The 24,546-nt window shown below is 39.8% G+C and overlaps 2 protein-coding genes across 2 annotated transcripts; both read right to left on the reverse strand.

Moving 5' to 3' along the window:
• Positions 1 to 13,289: 13,289 nt before the first annotated feature.
• Positions 13,290 to 21,196, reverse strand: LOC145446315 (ras suppressor protein 1-like). Its single transcript, XM_080324572.1, has 7 exons — positions 20,917 to 21,196; positions 19,445 to 19,616; positions 18,737 to 18,855; positions 15,844 to 15,926; positions 15,626 to 15,740; positions 15,434 to 15,566; positions 13,290 to 13,622 (listed from the first exon to the last, which is right to left on the reverse strand). The coding sequence occupies exons 1-7, from the start codon at positions 21,056 to 21,058 to the stop codon at positions 13,520 to 13,522; spliced, it is 867 nt and encodes a 288-aa protein (XP_080180698.1). The 5' UTR covers positions 21,059 to 21,196; the 3' UTR covers positions 13,290 to 13,519.
• A 1,656-nt stretch (positions 21,197 to 22,852) lies between these two features.
• LOC145446316 (ras-related protein O-RAL-like) lies at positions 22,853 to 23,768 on the reverse strand. Its single transcript, XM_080324574.1, has one exon. It carries the CDS (start codon positions 23,644 to 23,646, stop codon positions 23,005 to 23,007), a length of 642 nt encoding a protein of 213 aa, XP_080180700.1. The 5' UTR covers positions 23,647 to 23,768; the 3' UTR covers positions 22,853 to 23,004.
• Positions 23,769 to 24,546: the final 778 nt, after the last annotated feature.

Genomic DNA, 24,546 nt, shown 5'->3' on the forward strand with positions numbered 1-24,546 from the left:
CGAATAGATTCATATGTTGAATGCGGCCCGCGAGCCAAAAAGCTTGCCCACCCCTGAAATAAAATGCCACCGAATCGGGGGTGTACATTGGGCTCAAACCCGAGGTATGAGTCCGTACCCAACAGTTATTAAAAGAATCTTGATTCGATCCCGAAAATAGCCCATACAATCGGTAATTATAGTCGAGTTGTCACCGGGCGCGATTTAAGCGCGAAATATTTCCAATAGTCAAGTCCAACCCAAAAAAATTGACCAGACTGGGACCTCCACCCCATCGTCTTCAGTACAGTCCTTAAAATATGGGGGGCGCCATGCCATGAAAATTTCCGAAATGGGTGCTGGACAAATAAAGGCTAAGAACCACTGATATAGAGTATTGCAGATCACAAGGGCTCTATTATGGAAACACCGTTATTCGGAAACATTGGAACGATTAGTCGATTCAGTTCAGATCAAATTGATATCAAATATCAGAGATCCACAAACGATTTGGAGTACTTCAATAATTGTTTCCATGTAAATTATGCAACAAATCTGAGCATATTAGAGCAAAAGATCAACAAAGAAAATGTATTAATCTGGTACGGTGCTTCACGGGGAACATAAAGGGGAAACGTTTTTTGTCAGTTATATCGATCATTCATATACATATAAAAATTTAAATAGTCAGACGCAAATGGTAAAATCGCACTGCAGTTGATAAAATTTTATATGAAACGATAAAAAAGATGCATCTTACCAATTGCTTCAGCGATCAACATGAAAATAAAATATATGACGTTAAATATGATATATGATAGAAATGATATATGATAGATATTATACCAATATTCTATCCAAATCAAGGCAATATAGCCGCGCGTGCACAATGCACAGTATTTACTGTTTGCATTCGGAGAAGCAACGATGTCTGTAGGTTTAAAGCAGTGGCTCCCAACCTTTTTGGATGTCGGAGCCGCATTTCAAACTTCAGAGTAGCCTACGTATGGAGCCGCATAAAACCCTCTAGTAATCTACGTATAACGAAAATTGAAATAAACTGAAAATGCACATCACTATACTACAACATACTATTATGTCGTTATGTGATAGCTCATCATGCATTCCATCATAAGTTTACGGGAGAGAGAGAGAGAGAGAAGGGTAGGCTTACCATACGTCCTCTTTTAAGAGGATTTGTCCTCTTTTTTGACTTTTTGAAAGTGTCCTCGGAGGACGCCCTTTTGTCCTCTTTTTTGAGATTTTGTCCTCTTTTTTAGGATTTAGAGCAGATTTAGAGCAAATTGCGAGTGATATGCCACATAATAGCACAGAAATGAAGCTCCGACGGGTGAAAAACGGTGATTTTAGCTCTGAGCGAAAAGATGACCTTTTTTTTTTTTTAGTCATCCATCTGGCGAAGTGGAGTAAATAACGTTATTTGGAGATCTGAGCGGAAGAGATGACCTTTTTTTTTTTTTTTTTTTTTTTTAGTCAACCGATCACGAAGTGGGTAAAATTAACCGATTTTTGAGAATTTCACTCCGGTTTTACAAGTTGCAAATTTCTGAAAAAGTGTCCTCTTTTTTGATTTCCAAAATATGGTAAGCCTAGAGAAGGGGGTATTCGTTTTTCGCCTGCACATAGAGACGCTTTGACGACGGAGATGCGATACGACCGTAAGGTCACCTAGTCTGCACCACCGTTTTTTCTTCTCCATGCTATCCGTGGATGCTGAGCGCCTAGCAGGACAGCCACGGATACCAGTTTTCGAGCCTGTGGTCTGACCCGGCCGGGGATCGAACCCACGACCTACCGATCATGGACGCATCACCATTAGACTATCTAGCTCGGTAAATGCTCGAAGGATTATAGGCTAAGTAATATTGGACTTGTTGCAATTGATAATTGACTAAGAACCGTTATTATGATGTTAGTAAATTTTTGTCGAAATTTACTCTTCACAGAGACGATATGTAAAAGTCTATGACCAGCAGAACTCATGATATATCCATATCTGGTTCAATTCCAACCAGTGGAAGCGGAGTTCTTGCCGTCGAAAAATTTGGATTTGAATAAAATAGTATTTACGGGGAGCAGAACTATAATAAATAAACAAAGAATCGGTCACCGTAAATACTATTTTATTCAAATCCAAAATTTCTCGACGGCAATAATTCCGCTTCCACTGGATGGAATTGAACCAAATTTGGTGAACATCGTTCCTATAGACAACGTAACACATTCATGGGGCGAACAGAAAATTTTCAATTTTTTTATTATTTATTTTCATATAATAAATAGAAACTTTCTTCTCCTGTAGCAATGCGGCTACTGGTTGGAATTGAACCAAATTTGGTGTGTAGGCTTAAATTAGGTAACCTAACAATTTTATCAAATAGCCAGCAGGATTTGAGAAAAAAAGTCATTTTTGAAGAGCCCTAGTATTCATGCATGCGTTTGACGCTAGTCTGCAAGAATTCTCTTCTCGGTATTCAGAAGCGGCCTTGGACAGCTTTAGACATAACTAATATCCGTCGTTTTAGCATTCATATACAGAAATTGACTAGACCTATTCATTGAAACAAACAACTGTGGTCTATTATATTTTTGTAACATAGGCCTACTCAATCAGAGCCGCAAGAAGGCCACCTTGGAGCCGCATGCGGCTCTGAGAGCCGCGGTAGGGTATCACTGGTTTAAAGCGCAGCGGTATTTACTATTTACTACATGCCGAAAAGGGCCCCGTCAATTACTTCGTTTCCATGCACGGCCGACGGACGGCCGAAAGGCCATGTCGCATGCGTTGCACATGTCGACCGTGTTTCCATGACGACTTGACCAGGCGTAATCCGACCGTGACTTGGCCGAACTAGGTGGACGAAGCGTTCGCGATGACGATTTTGGCTTATACTTACTCGGTGATTATTATGTAATTATTACCGAGTAAGATTGCGATAAAATGACTCGTTAGAAATGAGCCGAGACGACTTGTATCGGCCATTCAATCATAGGCTATGATTCAATCAAGTAACCCGCTTTGACCTGGAACACGTAGGCCGAAATCAGAGGTCTCAAACACGCGGCCCGCGACGGCGTTTTGGAATTTCAAGTATTCAACAATATATTCAAGTGCCATATATCTTTTTTAGATACAAGATCTTAAAGTTCACCCTAAAACTACTATAAAGATCACTGAAATCTCGAAAAAATTGACTATCACATCAATTTTAGAAGCTACTATGCAGTAGAAGATCTGCTAACGTCACATTTCAAATTCATGATGATAAAACATGACCCTTGATAATTCGTGACTGAAAATTGTGATTTGATTTGGTGCGACCTTCTCGTAAAATTACTCGATTTGGGATTGACTGCTGGGTGAGTTAATAAAAATGACTTGAGTTGAGTCAGGTCAAACGGTAAAATCAGAGAAGGATTTGCGACTCGGAACGGTGACTTGGTATTCCTACGGGCGAAACAATCTATTAAACTGTCATGGGGAATAGTAATATATCAAAACATCGTTGCTTGCGTTGTGTAGGATATGTAGCCTAGCTATCTAATCAGGTCTGTATGGCTACCATTGGCATTCTGTGACCCCCGTGACGTATAGTTGATTACTTGTTGGGTGTTGTTTGTTCTCTTCATCCATTTTATTATCGGTGTCGAGAAAGGTATTAGTACGCTCTACAGCTGTTACACCAATGAATTCTTTGCCGATTTGAGATTTCTATTCCAGGGGTTCTTAACCAGGGTCCGTAGACCCCATCGGGGTACGAAGCACCTCACCAGGATGCACGAGATGCATTGTGGAATTAGGCCTATATGCTGTCGAATATTTTATTGGCTAATTTATTCAACTGGAAAATAGTATTGGCGCTATGAGCGATTTTTTGTGAATGGGCTTTCTGATTTTCATATAGGTTAGGGTTACCATATTTTTGTTTCACAAATTCCGGACGCTCTTCAGCGCCCACTAGCGGATTTCAAAACGAGGTGTGAGCGCATTGTCTATCAATATAACGTCACACCAGCAACGCTTTGTCTATCGACTAGAGGTGGTCGCGATCCGGTTCAGGATTATGTGGTTGTGTGTTGTAAGCACTTGTAACCTGGGCCGAAGCCACATATTTTCAGCCCCATCCCACTGATCTTGGGCCCATCGTAGGGTATTCGATGCAACTTCTGGGGGTTTACTATGCATCTGGTCGTTAAATGATTTGAATGAATTGTGTCAATAACATTGGTTCTTCCATATATTACTGTATAGTTTTAATCCTCTCTCCGCTCACATAATCAGAGTCAGCGGTAGAATAGAGCTGGCGGAGGATGATGACTTAGAAAATGCAAGGGGCGTAATTGTGCATCGTTAAGTCATGTTCATGTCACGCCGATAAGATTATTTATCAGCCTAATGCGGGTGTGCACGTCACCACTGAGCTATGTAAACACCGCACGTCCGGTGGTTTCCAACCTGATATGGTTGCGAATCCATTTCCAATTTGAAAATGTGCTGTGACCCAGCTCAAAATTTGATGAGCTGATTACTAATTAAAGGTCGGCATATTTGCCCAGGCTTACTAACAGCCTATGTTGGAAGTTAATTACGTTCAACATCTTCGCGAACCCCAGAATAAAGGCAAACTACCCCAGGTTTAGAACCACCATCTTTGGTAAAAGCATCCAAACGACCTAAAACGACGACTCCATGAATACCGTTATCTTGTAATTTCGATTACAATTAGACTTCTTTTTGTAAATGAATGTTATTTTTTATTTATTTTTGATCGCAGTTTTGCGAGGGGCGGTAGTCCCCATTTAAAACCAATATATATGATAATAAATCGCGCGCAGCGCGAAGAAAAATTTCATATAGCAAAAATCTGCCCAAAAATAATCTTGTTTAGGTTGATTTACAAAAAAAAATGTGCTTACTTCAAGCCTTCAAAATTCCGGACATTTAGGCATATTTTAGAAATTCCTCCCGGACGCAGTTTTAACAGTGAAATTCCGGACATGTCCGGGAAATTCCGGACGTATGGCAACCCTAATATAGGTACCATGGGAAATTGTGTTGAAAATGGTCAGGGGCAACGAGAAATCTCATTGGAATCATAGAGGGTGCATGATGCATCCTCTTCTATGATTTCTACAACTCATTAATTACAAAATAAAAAATGTGCCCCCCACAAAACAATTTTATTCAAATATTTGATTATATGAATTTTTCCGTGTCAAGCGTGAATACTACAATAGTCAATTATATATCTAAGATGATTGTGGAATGCCTGTCTACAAGGTCCCGTCAAAAAAGGCCTACTTGGAAATAATACAATGAATATCCTCATTATTGATGCTATACGGCCCGCGGCGTCATCAAAACTAGGAAATTGGCCCGCGAGCTCATTTGAGTTTGAGACCTCTGGCCTAAATCCAACATGTAAAATGGTCATGATAAACCACTTGCTGAAAACTAACAGAAAATAAATAAGATTGAAAAATAGATGAAAATTAGGTGGCATATCTTAGTACGTGGGCGATATAGATATGGGATATCGTGGTTCGATAATTTCGAGCACAGACTAGTAACTTGTTGTCTAGTAGTCTACCGGTACTACTGTTTCGTCGTGATTCAGACATGGACTCCGAGTGTCTTGTTGATGACTTGCTTACCAGGGAATGTGAATAAGTTCACCTAGTTTGTTGTCAAACCGTAGTTTGCAACAGGACACAAACCCTCGAATTGTGGTAGCAGCGTATGTGAGCAGATTGCGAAGATTTCGGTAGCCTAGGGGTAATTCTCAGCAGTACCGGTACTATAATAACTTTCGTTGCAATCGTAATTAAATTCCTGGTTTCTCAATGCGTCCAAGATCTGTCCGGAGTGTCAGCCATGGTTAATCTCATACGAAAAGTTTATAGTAAGTAGCAAATAGCAATCCGCTGATCGAAGATGCAGCGCAAGCACGGCCGAACGGCCAAGCCGAATAATTCACTCGATGGCCGACAAGCGTCGGCCGACGGGGGTGTGCTGCGCAACAGAAATTCTCTCGTTCGTCGGCCGAGTCTTTTGAAAATGGCCCCGTTATCATCATCATCATTGGTTTATTAGCAATTTTATCAGTTCAATACACCACAAAAAAATGCGATACAATGAAAAGAAAGGAAGATGTCGAAGCGACTAGGAGTTGTCTATGGAATCAGACACCCACCTAGGCGATGTAAAGAGGAGGCATGCACAGTTGCACACTGAATGAAAGTAAAGAAGATAGTATAGTATAGTATAGTATAGTATAGTATACCGTCTGCCGTGCATGGAAACGCAGTTAATGACAATCAAAGAAAATGCATCACTAAATCAGTAGATAATGCATCTAATCACGGTAAATGTATTCTCACGTGCAGCCTTTCGAATGTTGCACATGAATGATGAGAGTTAGAACTACGAGAGCGAAAATCAGAGCATTCTTCATTGCGATGCAATTCCAGAGGAACTATATAGAAAATCTACTGAAATAAGTTTTAACAGGTTTATATTTGCGTTCGCCCTTGTCGATATCAGCATGGGAGCAACCAGGTTCGTAAAGATTCCCTGTCATCTTTATGGCGGTCACAGGAAAGATGATGTCAGTTACACGTCATCCAATATAATATTGTATTTCTGAACCATGACTATTTCGTAGCGCTTTAAGGCCATTGTAATAATAATATAATCTCGTTGTGTAATATTTTTCATCTGAACAGGTCACACACAATGTACAATGCGATAAGACGCAATGCCATGTCATGAACAGATAGGAGGATGTCGAACGACACGCATCAGTAGCGATCCTTTACTCTAACATCCACCGCGGCCTAGAGTGCCCGATGTCACAGTTCTTTTCGATGTTGATCTTTTTCCAATAGTTATTTCCATTCCTTGTGAGTGCTTTCATTCGTCGGGTCTTTTTCTGGGCTTTTTTGTCGCCGTAAGAACGGTAACGGCGGGGGGAGAGGAGCCCAGAAAAACCTCCGACGGGAATCGAACCGGATCCGTCAGACTGGTGGGCGCTTATCGTTACCACTACGCTATCTCCCCCGATCGATTTCTACCTGACAGTAACGCCGTTCGATGAATATATTAGTAGCCTTGTACGACATGTTTTCCGCTGCTAAAGAATGGCGCTAATCCAATTTGTGAACTGTTTCTATGCTTTCAATTTTTTGGTTTTCATGAAAATAATGCTACAGGAGAGCTGTATAGTTTGAAAAGAGGCAAGCTTGGTGTGCAGACATTTGCCATCGTCGTGCTGATGAGAATGAACTTTGATTCGGTATGAACTGAACTTGGTTTCTGTTGTATATATTTTGATTCTGAATTTAATTCTATTTTCAAGTTTTTGCGAATTCCCTAATCCTAACGCTAATCTGATTTGAAAAAGCTGAAAATTTTCAAATCCAACTCTGCTTGGATCATAATGCCAATAAGCCCTTCCCATTAGATGTTCAATTTTACACTAGTAATTTTAAGAATTGGTCCGATCGAAGTGATGCGATAGCATAAAAACGTCTATTCCAGACTATGAGATAACGTAGTAGAGGTACGCTCTACAGCCGCAACACCAATTGGGCACGAATTTGATTCCATAGATCGACGTTCGTTGTATCCGAGTGCTGGGGTTTATATGGGCTCCTACTCGCCATCCGATCCGCATAAGCAGTTTACAAAAGCCTAGAACGAAAGTGGGTATCGTGCTAAAAAAAGTCGGCAGATCAGGAATCATAACAAAGAATATCAGCCAGGTGTTGAATGCATTCGATGCACCATAAATACCAAAACAACAAAAACAAGTGGATTTCAACGGGTGCGAGATCATAAATACCATTCCCCTCTCGATCAGACGTGCGTTCTTCTTCTTTGAATTAAATTTTATCGGCGTTCATAAGCGTATAGGAAGACTATTTCACAGTAATTCGTGAGCTATTTTGTTGATACTCATTTTAATAAAACAGCGAAATTGGAAAGTGTGTTATTGGATATGCCTGGGAATGGGAATTCATTCTGGCGCATATAATCATTACGCGAATATGACTTTTGCGGGCGTTAATTGAGAAATGCAGCCCGAAACACCGTTGTAATCAGTAAACAATTGCTGCACTGCGAGCAACTCAATGCAATGACAGTGCCAAGCCCATTGCTTTGGCGACTTGGCGAATTACTACGATTTGTCAAATATTCATGCACGTAGCAGCATATTCGCAATGGCACAAATTCAGAATATATTCGATTCGTTTGAACGAGAATATTCTAATAAAAATCGCCGTCGCACGAGCTAACCAACATCGAATTTCAAACAATTGGAGATTTGGTGGGAGAGTTTCTATTAATGATCCTGCGACATGCGCTCATATGGACGTTGCTTTCGTTACGGTTAGATAATCGCGCTTTCGCGCGACTAATGGGCGAAATTCGACCGCTCGACTCGATAATTATGAGAGTAATGCAGATATAAAACAGCACGCCAAGCTGTAAATTCTGTGGATAAAACCAATGGTGTGTGGTAAAATGTGTTCTCGCCAGGGGTATCTCCGGCCTAGAAGACTTCGGTCATATCGGGTCTCCCAGTCTATACCGTGTAAATTATAGTTAGGAAAATTTTAAAAATGTATACTATTGGACGTGAATGTTTGTGAACATTGCCTTTACTATATTTCATGGTTGACGAATAAAAGAACTCTCTCTCTCTCTCTCTCTAGGTTCTCCCCGGCAACCGCAGCGTCTGCATGGCTCCCGCGTTCTCCTAGCACAGGGGTCGGGAACCTTTTTTCGCCCGAATAGCCATATTGACACGGTATTTTCAAATTTAACTCCCAAAGAGCCATACATGTCAATCAACTGTTACGTCACAATTGTAAATTCGTGACGTAATGGTAGCACTAATAGATAGAATTAGTAGTGTGCGCCATATTTTCTCTGCTCCCGCTCACATGCGTAGGTGCCATGGTCACTACAGCAGTAGACTACATACCTTGAAACCTTCAATTATTAATATTATTGGTACTTCTATCGATGTACATGAATGACCAGATTTTCAACATTTGTACTCACAAAATCACGAAATTTCCATATATATTGTTCGAAAATAAAGCCCGAAAGGAGAGCTAAGCCACCGGTGAAGCACAAACGGGCCAAGCCTAACCTGTGATAGCACAACGCATCGTAAATAGCTTAGAACAGTGGTTATCAAACTTTTTTAGACACGCCCCATTTTATGATAGTGAAAAATTTTGCGCCCTGAAATATGAAATTCAGACTATACACAGAGCAAAAACTTGACTGGAGATAAAATCGCGCGGAGTGCTAAAAATTTTTCAGTTGACCGCACCTTCGCGCCCCCTTCATATGCGTTCATGCCCCCCAGTTTGAGCATTACTGGCTTAGAATTTGTGTGATTATCTCTTACTACTATCTCTCTCTCTAGTAGTTTCCCTAAACGCATGAGCAATCTCGTCTTCTTGTTGTTGTGATTGTGCGACGTGCGTGCATGCATATATTAGCACCCACGTCTTGTGAGTTATTGGAGTAATAGGGATTAGGCTAGTCGATGCAACTGTTCTTTTGTATTCCAGTTTGATCATTTATTACGGTATTTAACCTATGAATAAATGCAAAGTTGCACAGAATTTATAATCAATGATATTAAACGGATGTAATTGTGGCACTGACTCAGAAAATCTAAATATTGATCGACCTCTCAAATATTCGGCGTAACACAACGTTGCGATACGCACCTACCTTTTAACGGCGGTGCTAGAAAGCTACTTACCAATCAAGAACATGGATAGCTAAGGCATTGTTTCGAATTTAAATTTCTAATTGTGAATGTATCTTCCAAGGCAGTTCATTTCTAGGCGTATAGATCAGGAAGAAAATGTGTATTTGAAAACTGCATAGTCAATTAGTCATACGAGCGTCGCCATGTCTACCTTTCTCTTTGATCAATCAAGGTATCATGCAATCCAAGATTTCGAGGAGCGCGATGTCGGGTAGATCGAATTCGCGAGTGATGTTAGTCGCCGGCGCGACAGCAATTTAAATTTGAGGGTTTTGAAAAGGGAGATATGCGTTTCTAACCATGGATACCACACTGTCTTGACCTCTATAGTTTATGCTACTACGAGAAACATTATTCTGGCAGTTATGAAAATTAACTATCAAGTTGCAAATAGTTGCAGCAATATTGATGAATTAAGCAAAAAATTAAAATTTGCTAAAGACCCATATATTATAGCCAAAAGAGCCATATATGGCTCGCGAGCCATAGATTCCGACCACTGTCCAGGGATATCTAGAACTAGACAAAGAACTAGATCAGTGTTGCCAATTTAGCGATTTTGTCGCTAGATCTAGCGATTTTGCATTGTGTTTGGCGACAAAAAATACCAATCTAGCGACTAGCGATAAATCTAGCGACTTTTAAAATATATTTAGCGATTTTCTAGCGATTTTTTTCTCAGAAATATCTGATATCAATTGGTTTTCAGCAGCAAGATTATGCACGTTTATCGTATCTTATGCGCGCTACAGTGTCAGCACGCATCGCCGATCTGCATTCAGGTAGAGTGCAGGAATAGGAGCGTCAATACTGACTTTCCTGGTCAGTGGAACAAAGTTGGCCATAAATTTTCCAGGCATAGAAATCTACAGTGTCACATTCGCCAAACTCGTCAAGATCCTGGCCATTTCACCCTCAACACAATACCAGCAATCACAATCATGCTCGTCCTATGCAGTGTGCTATACAAGGTCCGATATCTGAACTCTTTAGTCTTTACATCTTCGTCAGACGAGTTTAGGGTCCAGCCCTCCCCCAAAAGACTGACATCGTGAGTTTCTAAGGGGCAGTCGGGTTCAAGATAACTGATTAAACTATTTTGCATCAAACTTTTAACACCTATACACACGACACGAAACAGTATACTACAGTCTACAACTACAGCATATCGCGATCCAAAATAAATAAATAAAAAAGATTACGTCGCGGAATTTTGACATTAACACAAGATGTAACAACAGAATGAAATTACCCCACAAAAAATTGAAATTTAAAATATATAAATCACGAGTTTCTATGCGCGCTGCTGGATAGCAGAAAAAACATTCTCTAATAAAGATATTTGATGTATCGTCCCGTCGCTTATCTGATGTATAGATACTATTAAGGAAACAGGATGGCCAGGGGCTGTAAGAAGTGATAGGTACCCTAATTTTCCATCTGTAGTACGCACCTTTAAAATGACATGTCAAACTGGGGGAAAAGCCTGTACCCATGTATAATACGCACCTCTGTACGAGCAGGTGATCGAGCAAGCGTCTGATACGAGAGCAGCAGAGAAGAAAGGTGTATTAATTAGATTTCTACCATAGCCTGGGGTGTGAACCAGGCAAACGATACTATCACACCCTTCCAATGGGTAAAAAACGAGTAGAATACACCTACCAGGGGTGGAAAATAGGTGCAGCAATCAATCAGGTTTATTAATATTTTCATCGTTTCAAAACATCACAAGACTGCGATACAATGAAAAGATAGGAAGGTGTCGAAACAACTTTGAGTAGCCATTAAGATCAGACACCCACCTTAGCCTGGCAATCAGATTTCCACCCAAGTCAGGGCACGATGGCTGGATGTGATGCGCGATTGACAACAAACAAGAAGAAATGTGTAATTGCAAGTTTTTTTCGGGGGAGATTTTTTCAAAATTCTTGTACCCCGATTTTAGGACAAAAAATTGATTCAAGTGGAAAATTACGGTGCTTATATCGGATTGGCCCTTGTAGGATGTACGATGCTTTTCAACCCAAATTCCATTTCAGCGGCAGTAGTTGGTTTCCTGCCAATATATAGTGAGCGGTTATAACTGCAAATCTGGTCACGCAGAGCGGTCTATTTTGTTGAAATGCACCACACATTTTGTCTGGTTTTGAGATGACTCTTGCGTATTATGAACTAGAATTATGATAAGTTGCATTTGACACAGCTGATTACAATATAACTAACAAGAAAAATGGTTATTCTGGTTCAATCTAGCAACTTTAGGAATTAATACAAATTTAGCGACTTTTTTAGCGATTTTATTTCAAGATTTAGCGACATCTAGCGATTTTCAACGCCAGTTTTAGCGATTTTTGTCCATCCGGAGTTGGCAACACTGAACTAGATATCGTTCTAGATATCCCTGCCACTGTCCTAGCACGTGTCGCTATATGTTACGGCGTCAAAAATGCCCTGAGAAAGATCTGATGAAGGACTGAAACAATGAATCGAACGAAAAGGACTAAGGGAGAGCTCTATAGTGAAAGACAGACGCGAGAAGATCAAGATCGGATAAGGTTACATCGGACACCAGGCTGCGGTGGATTGCCAGACAGAAACTGGTCGTTCCAGCATCCTATTTCTGTTCGCTACATGGTAGTGTCGCATTTTTTTTCGGCCGCTCAGAGCAGTTCTGCTATCCTACTTTGAAGCGCAATTTTGAGGCAGTCGCCAAGCCAGATTATGACGTACAGATTTGCCAATAGAGTGCGACGAGGCCCCGAGGGACCCGCTTTCTTTTTCCAAAGACTGGACTGATAAAGGCTTCTGGACTCCAAGTGTGTATGCTAATGAGTAGGACATTAAAGGGGCACTGCGCTCTAAAAATGATGTGGTCTCAAATTGAAGGTAAAAACGAACAAAAATTTTTGGCCGCGGCCATTTCCTTCAGAACGCCACCGTAATGGAGCTGCAATTTATTGAAATTTCTACAAGACCAGCTGCCGCGGCTGCTTAACCCGTTACATGGCATGATATCATCACCGTCGCACTTGATCGACGCGATTAGGCAGTCACGCAGAGAACGAATTTTAGATTCTAAGTTTCGTTCTCTGCGTGACTGCCTTATCGCGTCGAGCAAGTGCGACGATGAAGACATCGTGCCATGTAACGGGTTAAGCAGCCGCGGCAGCTGGTCTTGTAGAAATTTCAATAAATTGCAGCTCCATTACGGTGGCGTTCTGAAGGAAATGGCCGCGGCCAAAAATTTTTGTTCGTTTTTACCTTCAATTTGAGACCACATCATTTTTAGAGTGCAGTGCCCCTTTAACAATCCTTCAGTGGAAATTGCTTCTCCGAATACGTTTCAGCAGCAAAGCACCTATCATTATTCTACGGCGAACGTGAACTCTACAATAACCAAGTTCGCAGACCGAACACTTACTATAACATTTAGTTCCACATCATTCCTACAATTCACCACAACAGCGCGATTCAAATTCGACAAAGATATGATTTGTTACAGAAAATGTATGTTGGAGAGCGAGCGAAGAACTACAAACAGTAACATTGATCTGTCTGTAGATTCAAACCGACACCATAACTGTTGAATAGATTCATAAAAATTCGATTGAAGTCAAAGAAGTAATAGTGCAATAATGCTAATAGCGTTGATGTGAGCTTGGCGTGGTCCTTTTTTGCGTCTTCAAAACTCCGTAAATCATGCAGTGGCAGATCCTTTTTTATTTATTCTTATGTGCGAGCGGTTTCCGGCTTGTTTTCTTCGTCTTGTCGGCTTTTTTGGGCGGTGGAGCGGGATTGGCAGACATGTGCCTCCCGTATAAGCTGAGGAACGAATAGAATTTGAGGCCGGGTTATAGTACACTGACCAGATCGGCAAGTTTAGAGGAATTAATTGCACGCTGCATTAGATTAGGGTTGCCATACGTCCGGAATTTCCCGGACATGTCCGGAATTTCACTGTTAAAACTGCGTCCGGGAGGAATTTCTAAAATATGCCTAAATGGCCGGGATTTTGATCACTTGAAGTAAGCTCATCATTTTTTCCTAAATCAACATAAACAATATTATTTTTGGGAAGATGTATGCTACATGAAATTTTTCTTCGCGCTGGGCGCGATCTAGTGTCACATATATTGGTTTTAATATGGGGACTACCACCCTCATAAAACTGCGATAAAAATAAATAAAAACAACATTCATTTCCAGAAATAAGTCTAATTGTAATCGCAATTACAAGATAACGGTATATTCATTGAGTCGGTATAGGCCGTTTGGATGCTTCATTCAAAGATAGTGGTACTAAACCTGGGGGGTAGTTTGCCTTTATTCCAGGGTTCATGAAGATGTTGAACGCAAGCAATCAGCTTCCAAAATAGGCCGCGAGTAAGTCTGGGCAAATGTTCCGCCCTTTAGTAATCAGTTTATCAAATTTTGAGCTGGAATACGGAACATTTTCAATTGGAAAAGAAGTTTCAACCATAAAAGATTGGAAACCACCGGATGTGCGGTATTTATATAGCTCAGCCTCAGTGGTGTAGTGCGCACTGGCATTAGGATGATAAATAACTTATCGGTGTGACATGAACATGACTTAACAATGTACAATTACGCTCCTTGCATTTTCGAAGTCATCATCCTCTCTACCATATTGATCGACAATGAGTTCATAGCTCATTTTGAAATCCGGTGGTGGGCGCTAAAGAGCATCCGGGATTTGTCTTGCAAAAATAAGGTAACCCTACATTAGATGGCTTTCGCCAGAGGAATAAAGTAAAGCAAAAGCCTTTTAAATAGGAGTCTGCAGCTGTTTTGAGAAGAATATGATAGGCTGATTTTACGATTGAGCGCTGCGCAAGCTCTGCAGTAGCTCAATTCATGCCAGAAATATGTGTGCAGAAAATTCAGTAGCGACATCCAATAGTCGCATAATCAAAGGTCATGAAACAATAGTGTTTGATACAACTCACGACTAGGGCCGGTAAGGGACATTCACGGTAAAGTTAATAATCTTTCATCACGTGACCTGACGTGTCAGTTCTTAAATGACAAAAACATGTTCATAATGGGCGTCATTATCCTATAGAATTCACATAGTGGCCGAGTAACCGTGCTCGATTACGATTCTACATGGCAGATTGCGATAATGGCAGCAATATCAAGTATTCACATACAACCAAATTTCAAAACTGTGAAATTTTAAACTTTTCCAAATTAGACTAAAATTACTGAATGTGCGAAAACTTTGAAATTGAATTAAATTGTGTATTAGAAATAAATACAACTAAATTCAAGTTAAAATCAGAGTCCATTCTCATGACTCATGTCATGAGCATGATAATGGCTAATGTCTGTACACCAAGTTTGGCTCGTATCGTATGATACAGTTCTCCTGCACTATTTTCAGGAAATTCAGAAATTAGATTGAAATTAAAATTAGAGCACAGAAAAAATTTCACAAATCAGACCATCGCTATAATTAGTATAAGATATAACTAGTATTATCTAGCTGTCCAAGTCTGTATACTGCTCCGCTTAACAGTCATAACCAACGACGAGACGAAACCGGTGCTATAAAATCCTATTGTCAAGGAATCATTATCGTCGTACATAGTCAATACAGCTCAGATACTTACTACTCATAGGTCTCCGATTTGATGTATTCGAAAACGTGGGTGATTCCGACCTGCAGCTGATCTCTGATGGGTTGAACCCAGGGATTTCGGTCCAATTTAAAAACACCTTTCGATCCGGTCAATTCCAGACGCCCTTCACATTAACAAATTGCTTATCAGTCTGCGAGAATAGTGACAGTATTCGTAACGCACCTATCTCGGGTGGCAGTACTGTTAATCGATTTCCTTGAACGTGCAGCTCTCGGAGTTTCCGCAAGTCACCCACTTCTTTGGGAACGGAAACCAAATCGTTGTCTCTCAAGCTAAGCTGGAAAATGGATGGATATTTTAAAGAAAGCAAATATTGAAAATAGATACAAAAAATGGGTGAGCTCAGCAACACTCCACCATAGAAATGATATTTGACTTACAATTTGCAGGTTATGAAGTTTGGACACTTCAGGTGGAATGATTTCGAACTCGTTATCAGCAAGATACAAGGCACGTAACGATGCTGCAAATATAACGCAGGCTCAGACCTCCATCAAGTTGCATGCAATCAATGATTGTAGATTATGAGATGTCGTTGAAGCAAGCCAATTATTTGTTTTGAGTTCTTTATTCCCGAATATTTTCGGCCGACACTCATCAGCGTTAATCGTCATCACCTTAGTGCAGCGCTTTTCAACCTGTGTGACGGTTCGCACTAGTGCGAATGAAAAAAATTTCAGTGCGAATGACGAAGGTGGTGTGAATAGTGCGAATGAAAATCCGGATCAAGTGCGAATGAAAATCGTGATTAATTGTTAACTTTTCTAACATGGAATAATTCAAATAAACCTAATAGGAAATTAAATATCAGTGTAACATTTGTATAGTTGCGACGCAATTGTAAAAACTTAATACGACGCACCACTAATCGTAGCTCTCATAAGCCGTAGTGAATTGATATTCATGCACTATAATTTTTACGTAACCAAAAGCCGGGTTTGGAAGCTGGTGTAGTGGCAGTATAGAGATCTCTACAATCTATATAGTGGCATACATACAGTATATCAGCCCGTCTGAGCCTGCGACAGGCTGGAAAAATGACATCAAATTGACTTTCTGCTTTTTTCGCTAAACAATCATCATATTTTCGTAATAACTGTTGGATTAGCGCGAGGCGCGAGGATAGTAGTAAATACTCTCATCACAGACTCACATTTGCAAGTCACTGTAACGCAAATTTTTAACCTTTCAAGAATTATTGAAGAATGGACCGCAAAGGGTATAATTTTGGGTCGCCACGGTGCCACAGCTATCTGTTAATAAGTATGTAATATTTATTGAATTTATTGCTAAGAATCCTGCGTTCGTTTTTTTCATATCTGACATCGCTGTGTTGGGTACTGTAGCCAATAAGCGAGACTCGCATTAAATGTGGCTTTATCATGAGAATTCATAAGATTTGTCCGACTGATTTTTCTTGAAAACATGGCCGAAGATCGTTGGGATGAGCTAGCGTAAGGTGTGCAACGAGCGAGTTCAGGCCTATGAGACTCATTCATTTCGATGCCAAACCCCTTGTGCATCGGAGCACATGAAGACGTGAAGTATTGGCGAACAAACCGCTGATAAAATGCGGCGCCGAAAAGATATGCGACGACAAAACCTCAGTCTAAATATATGACCGATGCTGGATGGCCAAACCTTTCGAGATGGATTGGATATGCGGCACAGAATAGTCCCGTTCTTGCAATCTGAGTAGACATTAGTGCAACTGCCATACGCAGACGAATTTAATTCGCCCTAATTTAGAATCGCGTGCGTCAAACATGTTTTGTAGAGCTGTGTTGGGTAGAATTGTGGTCTGCGCGTTCTGTCATACATGCCCGTAAAATCGTAGCATAGAACTGTAATATTAAAAATAAATTCCTTTTCAAGGGTAACAACTGGAGCCTCGTGGGACCTTTGTGTCAGCTCTGAAAAACGATTTCTGCCAGCAAGCATTTTTTCACTCGCGAAAAATACGCTATATGTTGGATAGGAGTGCAAAACAGATTTTAGGACCTGGCCATCCAAGCACTAGTAGACGTTTTTGTACAAATTCCCAACAACATTGTTTTGCCTAGAAGGGTTTTAGTGAAATAATTGAAAGCAAAACGAGCGAAAAAAGCTGCCTTTTTAATGAGACCCTTGATAGCTTAAGCTACATATAGTAACCAATTTGTTGCACACCTGAACAAAATATTGTTAAGTAGGTCTATCTTCATCTTCTTTTTGTATAACAATATTCGATTGGTTTGTGCGAATGAAATTTATTTTACAAAAAAAGTGCGAACGGAGCTCAAAAAGGTTGAAAGGCACTGCCTTAGTGAATTGAAAAGAACATTCATTGTATATCAAGAATCGTATCATCAATTGTATAACTGATTGTTGAATGTTGATATACATTATTCTTTTTTATTCTCTGCTAGTTGCTGACGGTTACCCCTAACGAGTGTAAAATATTCAGATTTATTTCAATATGAAAGTATTATTCAACTTTATTGTCTGCCGACCCCATTACAACCAAACTCTTACCATCCAATGACAGATCATATTTAAAGGCATTAAACTTTGCTATGAATTGTGGTGTGACAAAGTTCAGGTATCACAATTAGACATTATTACTACGTGTTTTGTTAACGCATGCGCGGGTCTTGTTGATTGACTCTCGATAATAACAGTGACTGCATGAATATATGCACCAGCACCAGTCAGATTTTCATTTCCAATACATCACCAAATCAATAACTTCAGTCAAGGACGCAAAAAATGAATGAAAAGGGGTATTGATTTCAATTATATTTCCCAATTTCCACAAACATCAGAAATAAAAGATCAACACTTCCACAAATTTTGAGACAGGCTGAAAGATGAATGACCAAGTAACACGATTTATTCTCATGATGGAAAAAGAAAGAAATCATTGACAATTTGATCATAGTTTCTTCAGTTTTGGCGATTAAGATATCTCGAGTGTATGTCAATCCCTAATGCTGTGTTTGAAGGGGGTCGATCAAGTAGGCTGTGCCTAATCAATAGTCAGCAAAACACTCATATGCACAAGTCTAGAGAAGCCTCAAAGCACCTGGTAATTATGCAACTTTCCAAGAATTCACTAGGTATGGGTTGTACGATTTTTCCACATCATTTAAAATATTACTTCGAATGTAAGTTCCAGCAAGCTAATTTTCTAATGCATAGCCATGTACTGTACATTTTGCACTGGAATTCACAGGTAATCGTTGAACACGATTACTACAGTGCATAAGGTACCGAACTAAATACAATACTCACTCATGAAAAAGAAGTTAGCAGGCAATGATTGTTCTGTGAGATTGTTATACGACAAGTCGAGAATTTCCAGCTTCGGAAATGAGCCGAATCCCCTCGGCAAATGATAAAGACGATTCATCCTGAAAAACATAGCATTTAGATTCGAATATAAAAATTCAACGGTAGGTCAAAGACACTGAATTGAAACCGTATTCCTGGAAAATCCTCGACAGAGCATTATGATCTACTCAATATATGGGAAAATCACAAGGAAAAACCCTGCTTCGCTGAGCATTGGGAACTTACACACACAAGGGTTTAAAATATCCAAAATATACACACGGCCCACCTTTAATTTTGTTATTAGTAAAAACAGCAGGAAAGAGCAAAATGTGGAATAAATGGGTTTTAGAGTTGTGCGATTATTCATCATCTTCACATTACTCGAATGCCTTATATTGTTAAACTTTGCCAAGTCGTTTTGGCCTCTTTTGAAATTATAGATAGCCTATTAAGCCAATAAAATAGACAAAATGTGATTGTGATATAAAAGGAAGTATGAAGCAGCACTTAATTAACCACATTAATAGCAATAAAAACGGCTTCACCTAGATGACTGCTTCACAGGAAAAAAAATGAACATCACACAGCAATATCCGAAATAGTAGAAAACTCTCAAGAATATCTACGTGTGGTAAGAATATGGTAGAAGAACAACAACGCGCATACCCTAAGTTGAGATGCTTCAACTGTTGCATACCGCTGAGAGACGTTGGCAACTCTTCGATTGTGTTATTGAACAGGTTCAGTAGAGTTAAATTCGACAATTCTCCGATACTCGGCGGTACTGCGGTCAGCTTATTATGGCTCATGGTGAGCTGTGTCAGGTGATCCAGCATCACTAAAAGCAAAGAGACATCGATCAATGTTGCGTTAGTCACAAGACAAAACACAGAGGTTTCACTTTCACATGCTTCATCAGCAAGGAAAATGAATTGCAGAAACTAGGTTTTAATAACTTTCTAACGTACACAACTCCGAATGAATACTACAACCCATACAGAAAGAAGCTGCTAACGCAGAAAAATATAATATTGATTCTGAGGTCAGTAAATCAGTAGCATCTATCAAAAAATGTTGCAATTGCACAGTGGAAGAAAATATAGATATTGATATACCACATTCAACCAGGGAAAAATGTACGACCACATTAGGTAGCAAAACAATTCAGCTTCACTAGCAACATTCTCAAGATAATTACTCTTCACTTTTGCAGTGTGTGCTACACATGCATGACTGGATATAAATAAACCGTATATAAGAACACGCGCCTCAAGAGTTGTATTCATTTCACCATGAACCCTTCCACTACACAGAGAGCACACGCATCACACCCAAACACTCCGTGTATGGTGAGGTACAGTCAACAATAATAAAGCAATAATATTTTTTAGGATTGGGCAGCTGACACCAGATTAGCTGTCATAAATATAAAGGGATTTGAACATACTGAGACTTCTTGTCTTTAAATGAATTAACTACATACCTTGCAGATCTGTATCTTATGAAATGCAAGGAAAATGTAATTAGCCAATAATCAAGTAGCATTAGTTGATTACAAACATAATGGGTTTAACACATGTCTAATCAGGGGCCAATAACCAAGTAGTAGTAGTAGATTACAAACATGATGGGTTCAACACATGTCTAATCAGGGGGTCAAGAGCCTTTTCAGGGGGGCACAAAAACTTTACAATCTCTAAATGTACTTTAATATAACAAAAGAAATAGATTAAAATACAATAAACTAATGGCACTTCTTGATCACAACTTTACTTTCTTTGTTTTACTGTTCGATTTATTAATATTCTAAGATTTAAGCTGGCTCTTTCCTTTACCAAACCAGCAATTGTGACATTGTCGGAACATTAACACTGAGTTCAACCATCAATGTGGTAGGCCTATCTTGTTGCTTGTGTGTTGCATTTACGTCATTTTATCATTCCAGTCACTGCATAAACCAGCTTTATAATTAAAGTAAAGTTTCGTCATCTTTTCAAAAGGTTGAAAAAACAGAGGGAGTGGGGGACCATTGACTTTTTAAATTTTCAATTGGGCCCTGGTCTAAGTAATTCTAGCTACCTTGAGATTATGTGTAAAACATGCACTATTAGTAACCTAAAAGAAGTATACAAGCTTACTCAGCCCAGGAACTTCATTGATGTTCTGTATCCCTTTATCGCTCAGATCGATTTCCTTACACCGCGAGTCTTTCGCATCTTCCACGATTTTCTTAAGCTTCGACATGCTAGTCGAATTAATCTTAAACCTTACGCGAAACATGGAAAAAAGACAAAAATTGATAACAATATATCTGAAGAGACTTACTCAACTTATTGCTTACAGGTTTTCATAGAAAGTACACCGTGTTAATCGCATAAATTACACAACAGACGGTGCAAGGTAATAAACTTCGAGTATTATACATTGGATAAAACAGAATGAAAGAACTCCCCTTGTGTCTTTAGACAAAGGTAGGTTCAATTTCAACTAGTGTGGATTGTTTGTCACTATAGATTTCAGAATGAATTGATCTAATTCTGGCCAACACTTATTGAATCAAGTACTGAATTGGGGCTTTGAGAAGCAAATCGTACAAAATTTCTCGAAGTGTGTTCAAATCGAGAGTCATCACACACAATTGGCACCATAATAACAATTGGTTCGCGAAAAGATATGCGCTTTCATCTTTTTTCAGCATGACGATGCTATTTGAAATGAATTTCTTGAAGAAACGATAAATAATGGAAATGCTTCATGTATCCGACAAAAATCAAAGAAACGGCAAAGAGGAAGCTCTATCGACATCCAAACACCAAGTGTAAATAACGACAAGCTCTCTCCGTAAGCGTTAAATCAAATTCAACATTGAATCAAATTCAAGAGATATAGCATTGTAACATAACAGTCCAAATTCCGGCAGAAATCATCAACATGTCATTCGTGGCGGACATCACAAAAATGGCCTGTACAATATTATACACGCAGGATATAAACACAGACTAGGGCACCACACAAAAAGGACATTGACATCATAAATGTAACCACAATGACATATAAAGCTTCATTACATTATCAAGAACAAACCTTGTCAAGGGTCAACTTAAAACGAGCATCATCAGCCATAGAGTAAAACCAGAACTTTGGACGGATTATATCCTGGCTTATTGTTAATTAGTGCAAGTTTTGATACGCGAGCATCACAAGCAGATTTCATACATCAATACGCGTTCATTGAACTCTCATAGGATGCAATGAATAGATTGATGCATGACGCCTGATAATTCATGGCTCTTGATACAAACAAGTACATGTGACACAAATCAGTAGGTTTGATGACAGATGACCAAAGAACAATACACGTTGGTTCAATGATCGTGCTTCAAGACTTCGATAACAATTTAATTTGGTACAACTATGCATAAGTTCCAACGTTACGCATGCTAGCATCCTAGGATTCATAACGTACATATTCATGAACAGTTTTCAGCAAAGCCACAATATATCAGTCACAATCCAACGGTTGGTGTCTCAGCAGTTATGAGGATAAAATTCAGCTACATAACTGATTTCATTATTATTACTAAAGATATCCAGGTAAGGAAAGGTGAATACCTTCTGGTAATCAGTTACTGTTAATTTGATACTCACTGACACTTTACTGTCATGCACATGAACATAGACAATGATCCCAACATTCATTTGCGATGCTAGTTGCTTAACTGCTGAGCATAATGTCACATATGTTAGTACACATTACCTTCTGCAATGAGACACTCTAAATGTTAGATTTTACAGCTGTCCAACAAGGTGGAGAGGGCGGCAAGTGTATGGCCGTAAAGGCAATGCAAAAAACAACGAAATTCACTGACAGCAATCTACCAACACTAAATGTTAGCTGTTATTGGTCAGTCCTTCTGTGTGCATTTTGCATCACGCTATGATAGTCATCTGCAAATCGCTACTTTCGCTTTTTCCAGCCCAGGTTCAGGTGAACGCATAATACCAAAGAATTGTTAACAATACCAAATTTGATTAAAGGATACCCTACCAGTGTCATTGTTAGCAAAAAACACGATCATAATCTGCGCGATCACATTGTGGTCAGATATCTGCACTTGATCTTTAGACGGCAAATTAATGAACATGCAATATACCATAGGGCACGTAGGCATAAAAAATTAACATCGTATATCGTACCCGACTGGTAAAAGTTTTAATGGTTAAACCTACAATAAACAGCAGCATTTCTTGCATTTAGCAACACACCCACCGTCGTCGGGATCGCTACCTGCCTTGACAGCAGTTGCCTCTTTGTTTTTCTGCTCTTTTATTAGCCTTAGTAAATCAAAGAACACTTTATCGACGTTACTTCTCGTCTTTGCTGACGTCTCCACGTACTGCACACCCATATTGTCGGCAAATTGCTGCGCATCAGCTTGGCTTACTTGACGTTTGTCTTCCAAATCTGATTTGTTACCGACCAGAATAAAGGGTATGTTGGTCGCAGTGGATGAGTCGGCTCCCTTCACGCGCAGAATCTGATCACGAAAATCCTGTGTGTCGTCGAAGGATTGCTTTTCCGCTATAGAGAAAACGCACAAGAAGCCTTCTCCGCTTCTAAAGTAATTATCTCGGATAGCAGCGTAATCTTCTTGCCCCGCTGTGTCAAGTATGTCGATCTGTTCGTCTTCGCCATCTAGAATCACCTTTTTACGGTAGCTGTCCGCTTTGGTTGGTTCGTAGTCTTCAACAAATTCGTCGTACATAAACTGTAGTGTTAACGCGGATTTCCCGACGCCTCCGCTTCCGACCATTATTACTTTGTGCAGCGCTGGTTGCGCATTGGATTTATTTTTATTCGCCGCCATTTGCGATTTCACCTCTTTTTCAATTCGTTATTGTAAGATTTCGCCTTGAAAACAGTAACAACAACTTATCAAATCTGTGATAAACCGCGCCCACTGACACAATCTCCTGAGATGGGATGTATTTCTTGACGAGCTCAGTCAACCATAACATGACGCTTGCGCGATGTATCATTGATAACTTGTACCTTAGCCTATGCTTGTACTTTCGGTTTCAGTTCATTGTTTGTTAGTTCAGTTTATTATTAAAATTTCATCATTTCAAAACACCACAAGACCGCGATACAATGAGAGGGAGAGAGATATGGTATTCTTTTTCGCCTGCACCATCGGGATGCTTTGACGACGGAGATGCGATACGGCCTTTATAGTAAGGTCCATCTATAAGGTTTGAAAAGATAGGAAGATGTCGAAACGGAAATGTCTTTGCGATCAGACATCCATCCGGACCTAAGCGATGTAAAGAGGAGGCATGCACAGTTGCACACTGCACAGTGCACACTGAATGAAATGTAAAAGAAGTTGATATAAAACGACAAGCGACAAAATGAGGTAGCATGTGGCGGTAGGCGAGATAGATATGTCAGATCGTGTTTCGGTGAAGTGGAGGGCTGACTACTGTCTAGTACTCATTCAGTAGAAATTAAATTGCTTTTATTTCGACTTGAATGTGGACATGCTCGACGACTGACGGTATAGCCGACGAGATACTGTTCCACACATTAGGTCCGGCATATTTGATAGAGCGATGATCTTTCGCGTCGACCATATGATACTTGGACGACAAGGACGTTCGTGTGTTGTAGGCTACTTGTTCACTTTTGATAACGTGTTAAAGAAATCATTGAAATTTTCGGGGCAGTGACCACAGCGGAACCGATACATAAACTTTTCGCAAATCTT

The sequence above is a fragment of the Botryllus schlosseri genome, chromosome 9 (genome assembly GCF_051294905.1).
Source record: "Botryllus schlosseri isolate E-star chromosome 9, Bs_hap1, whole genome shotgun sequence".
Lineage (NCBI taxonomy): Eukaryota > Metazoa > Chordata > Ascidiacea > Stolidobranchia > Styelidae > Botryllus > Botryllus schlosseri.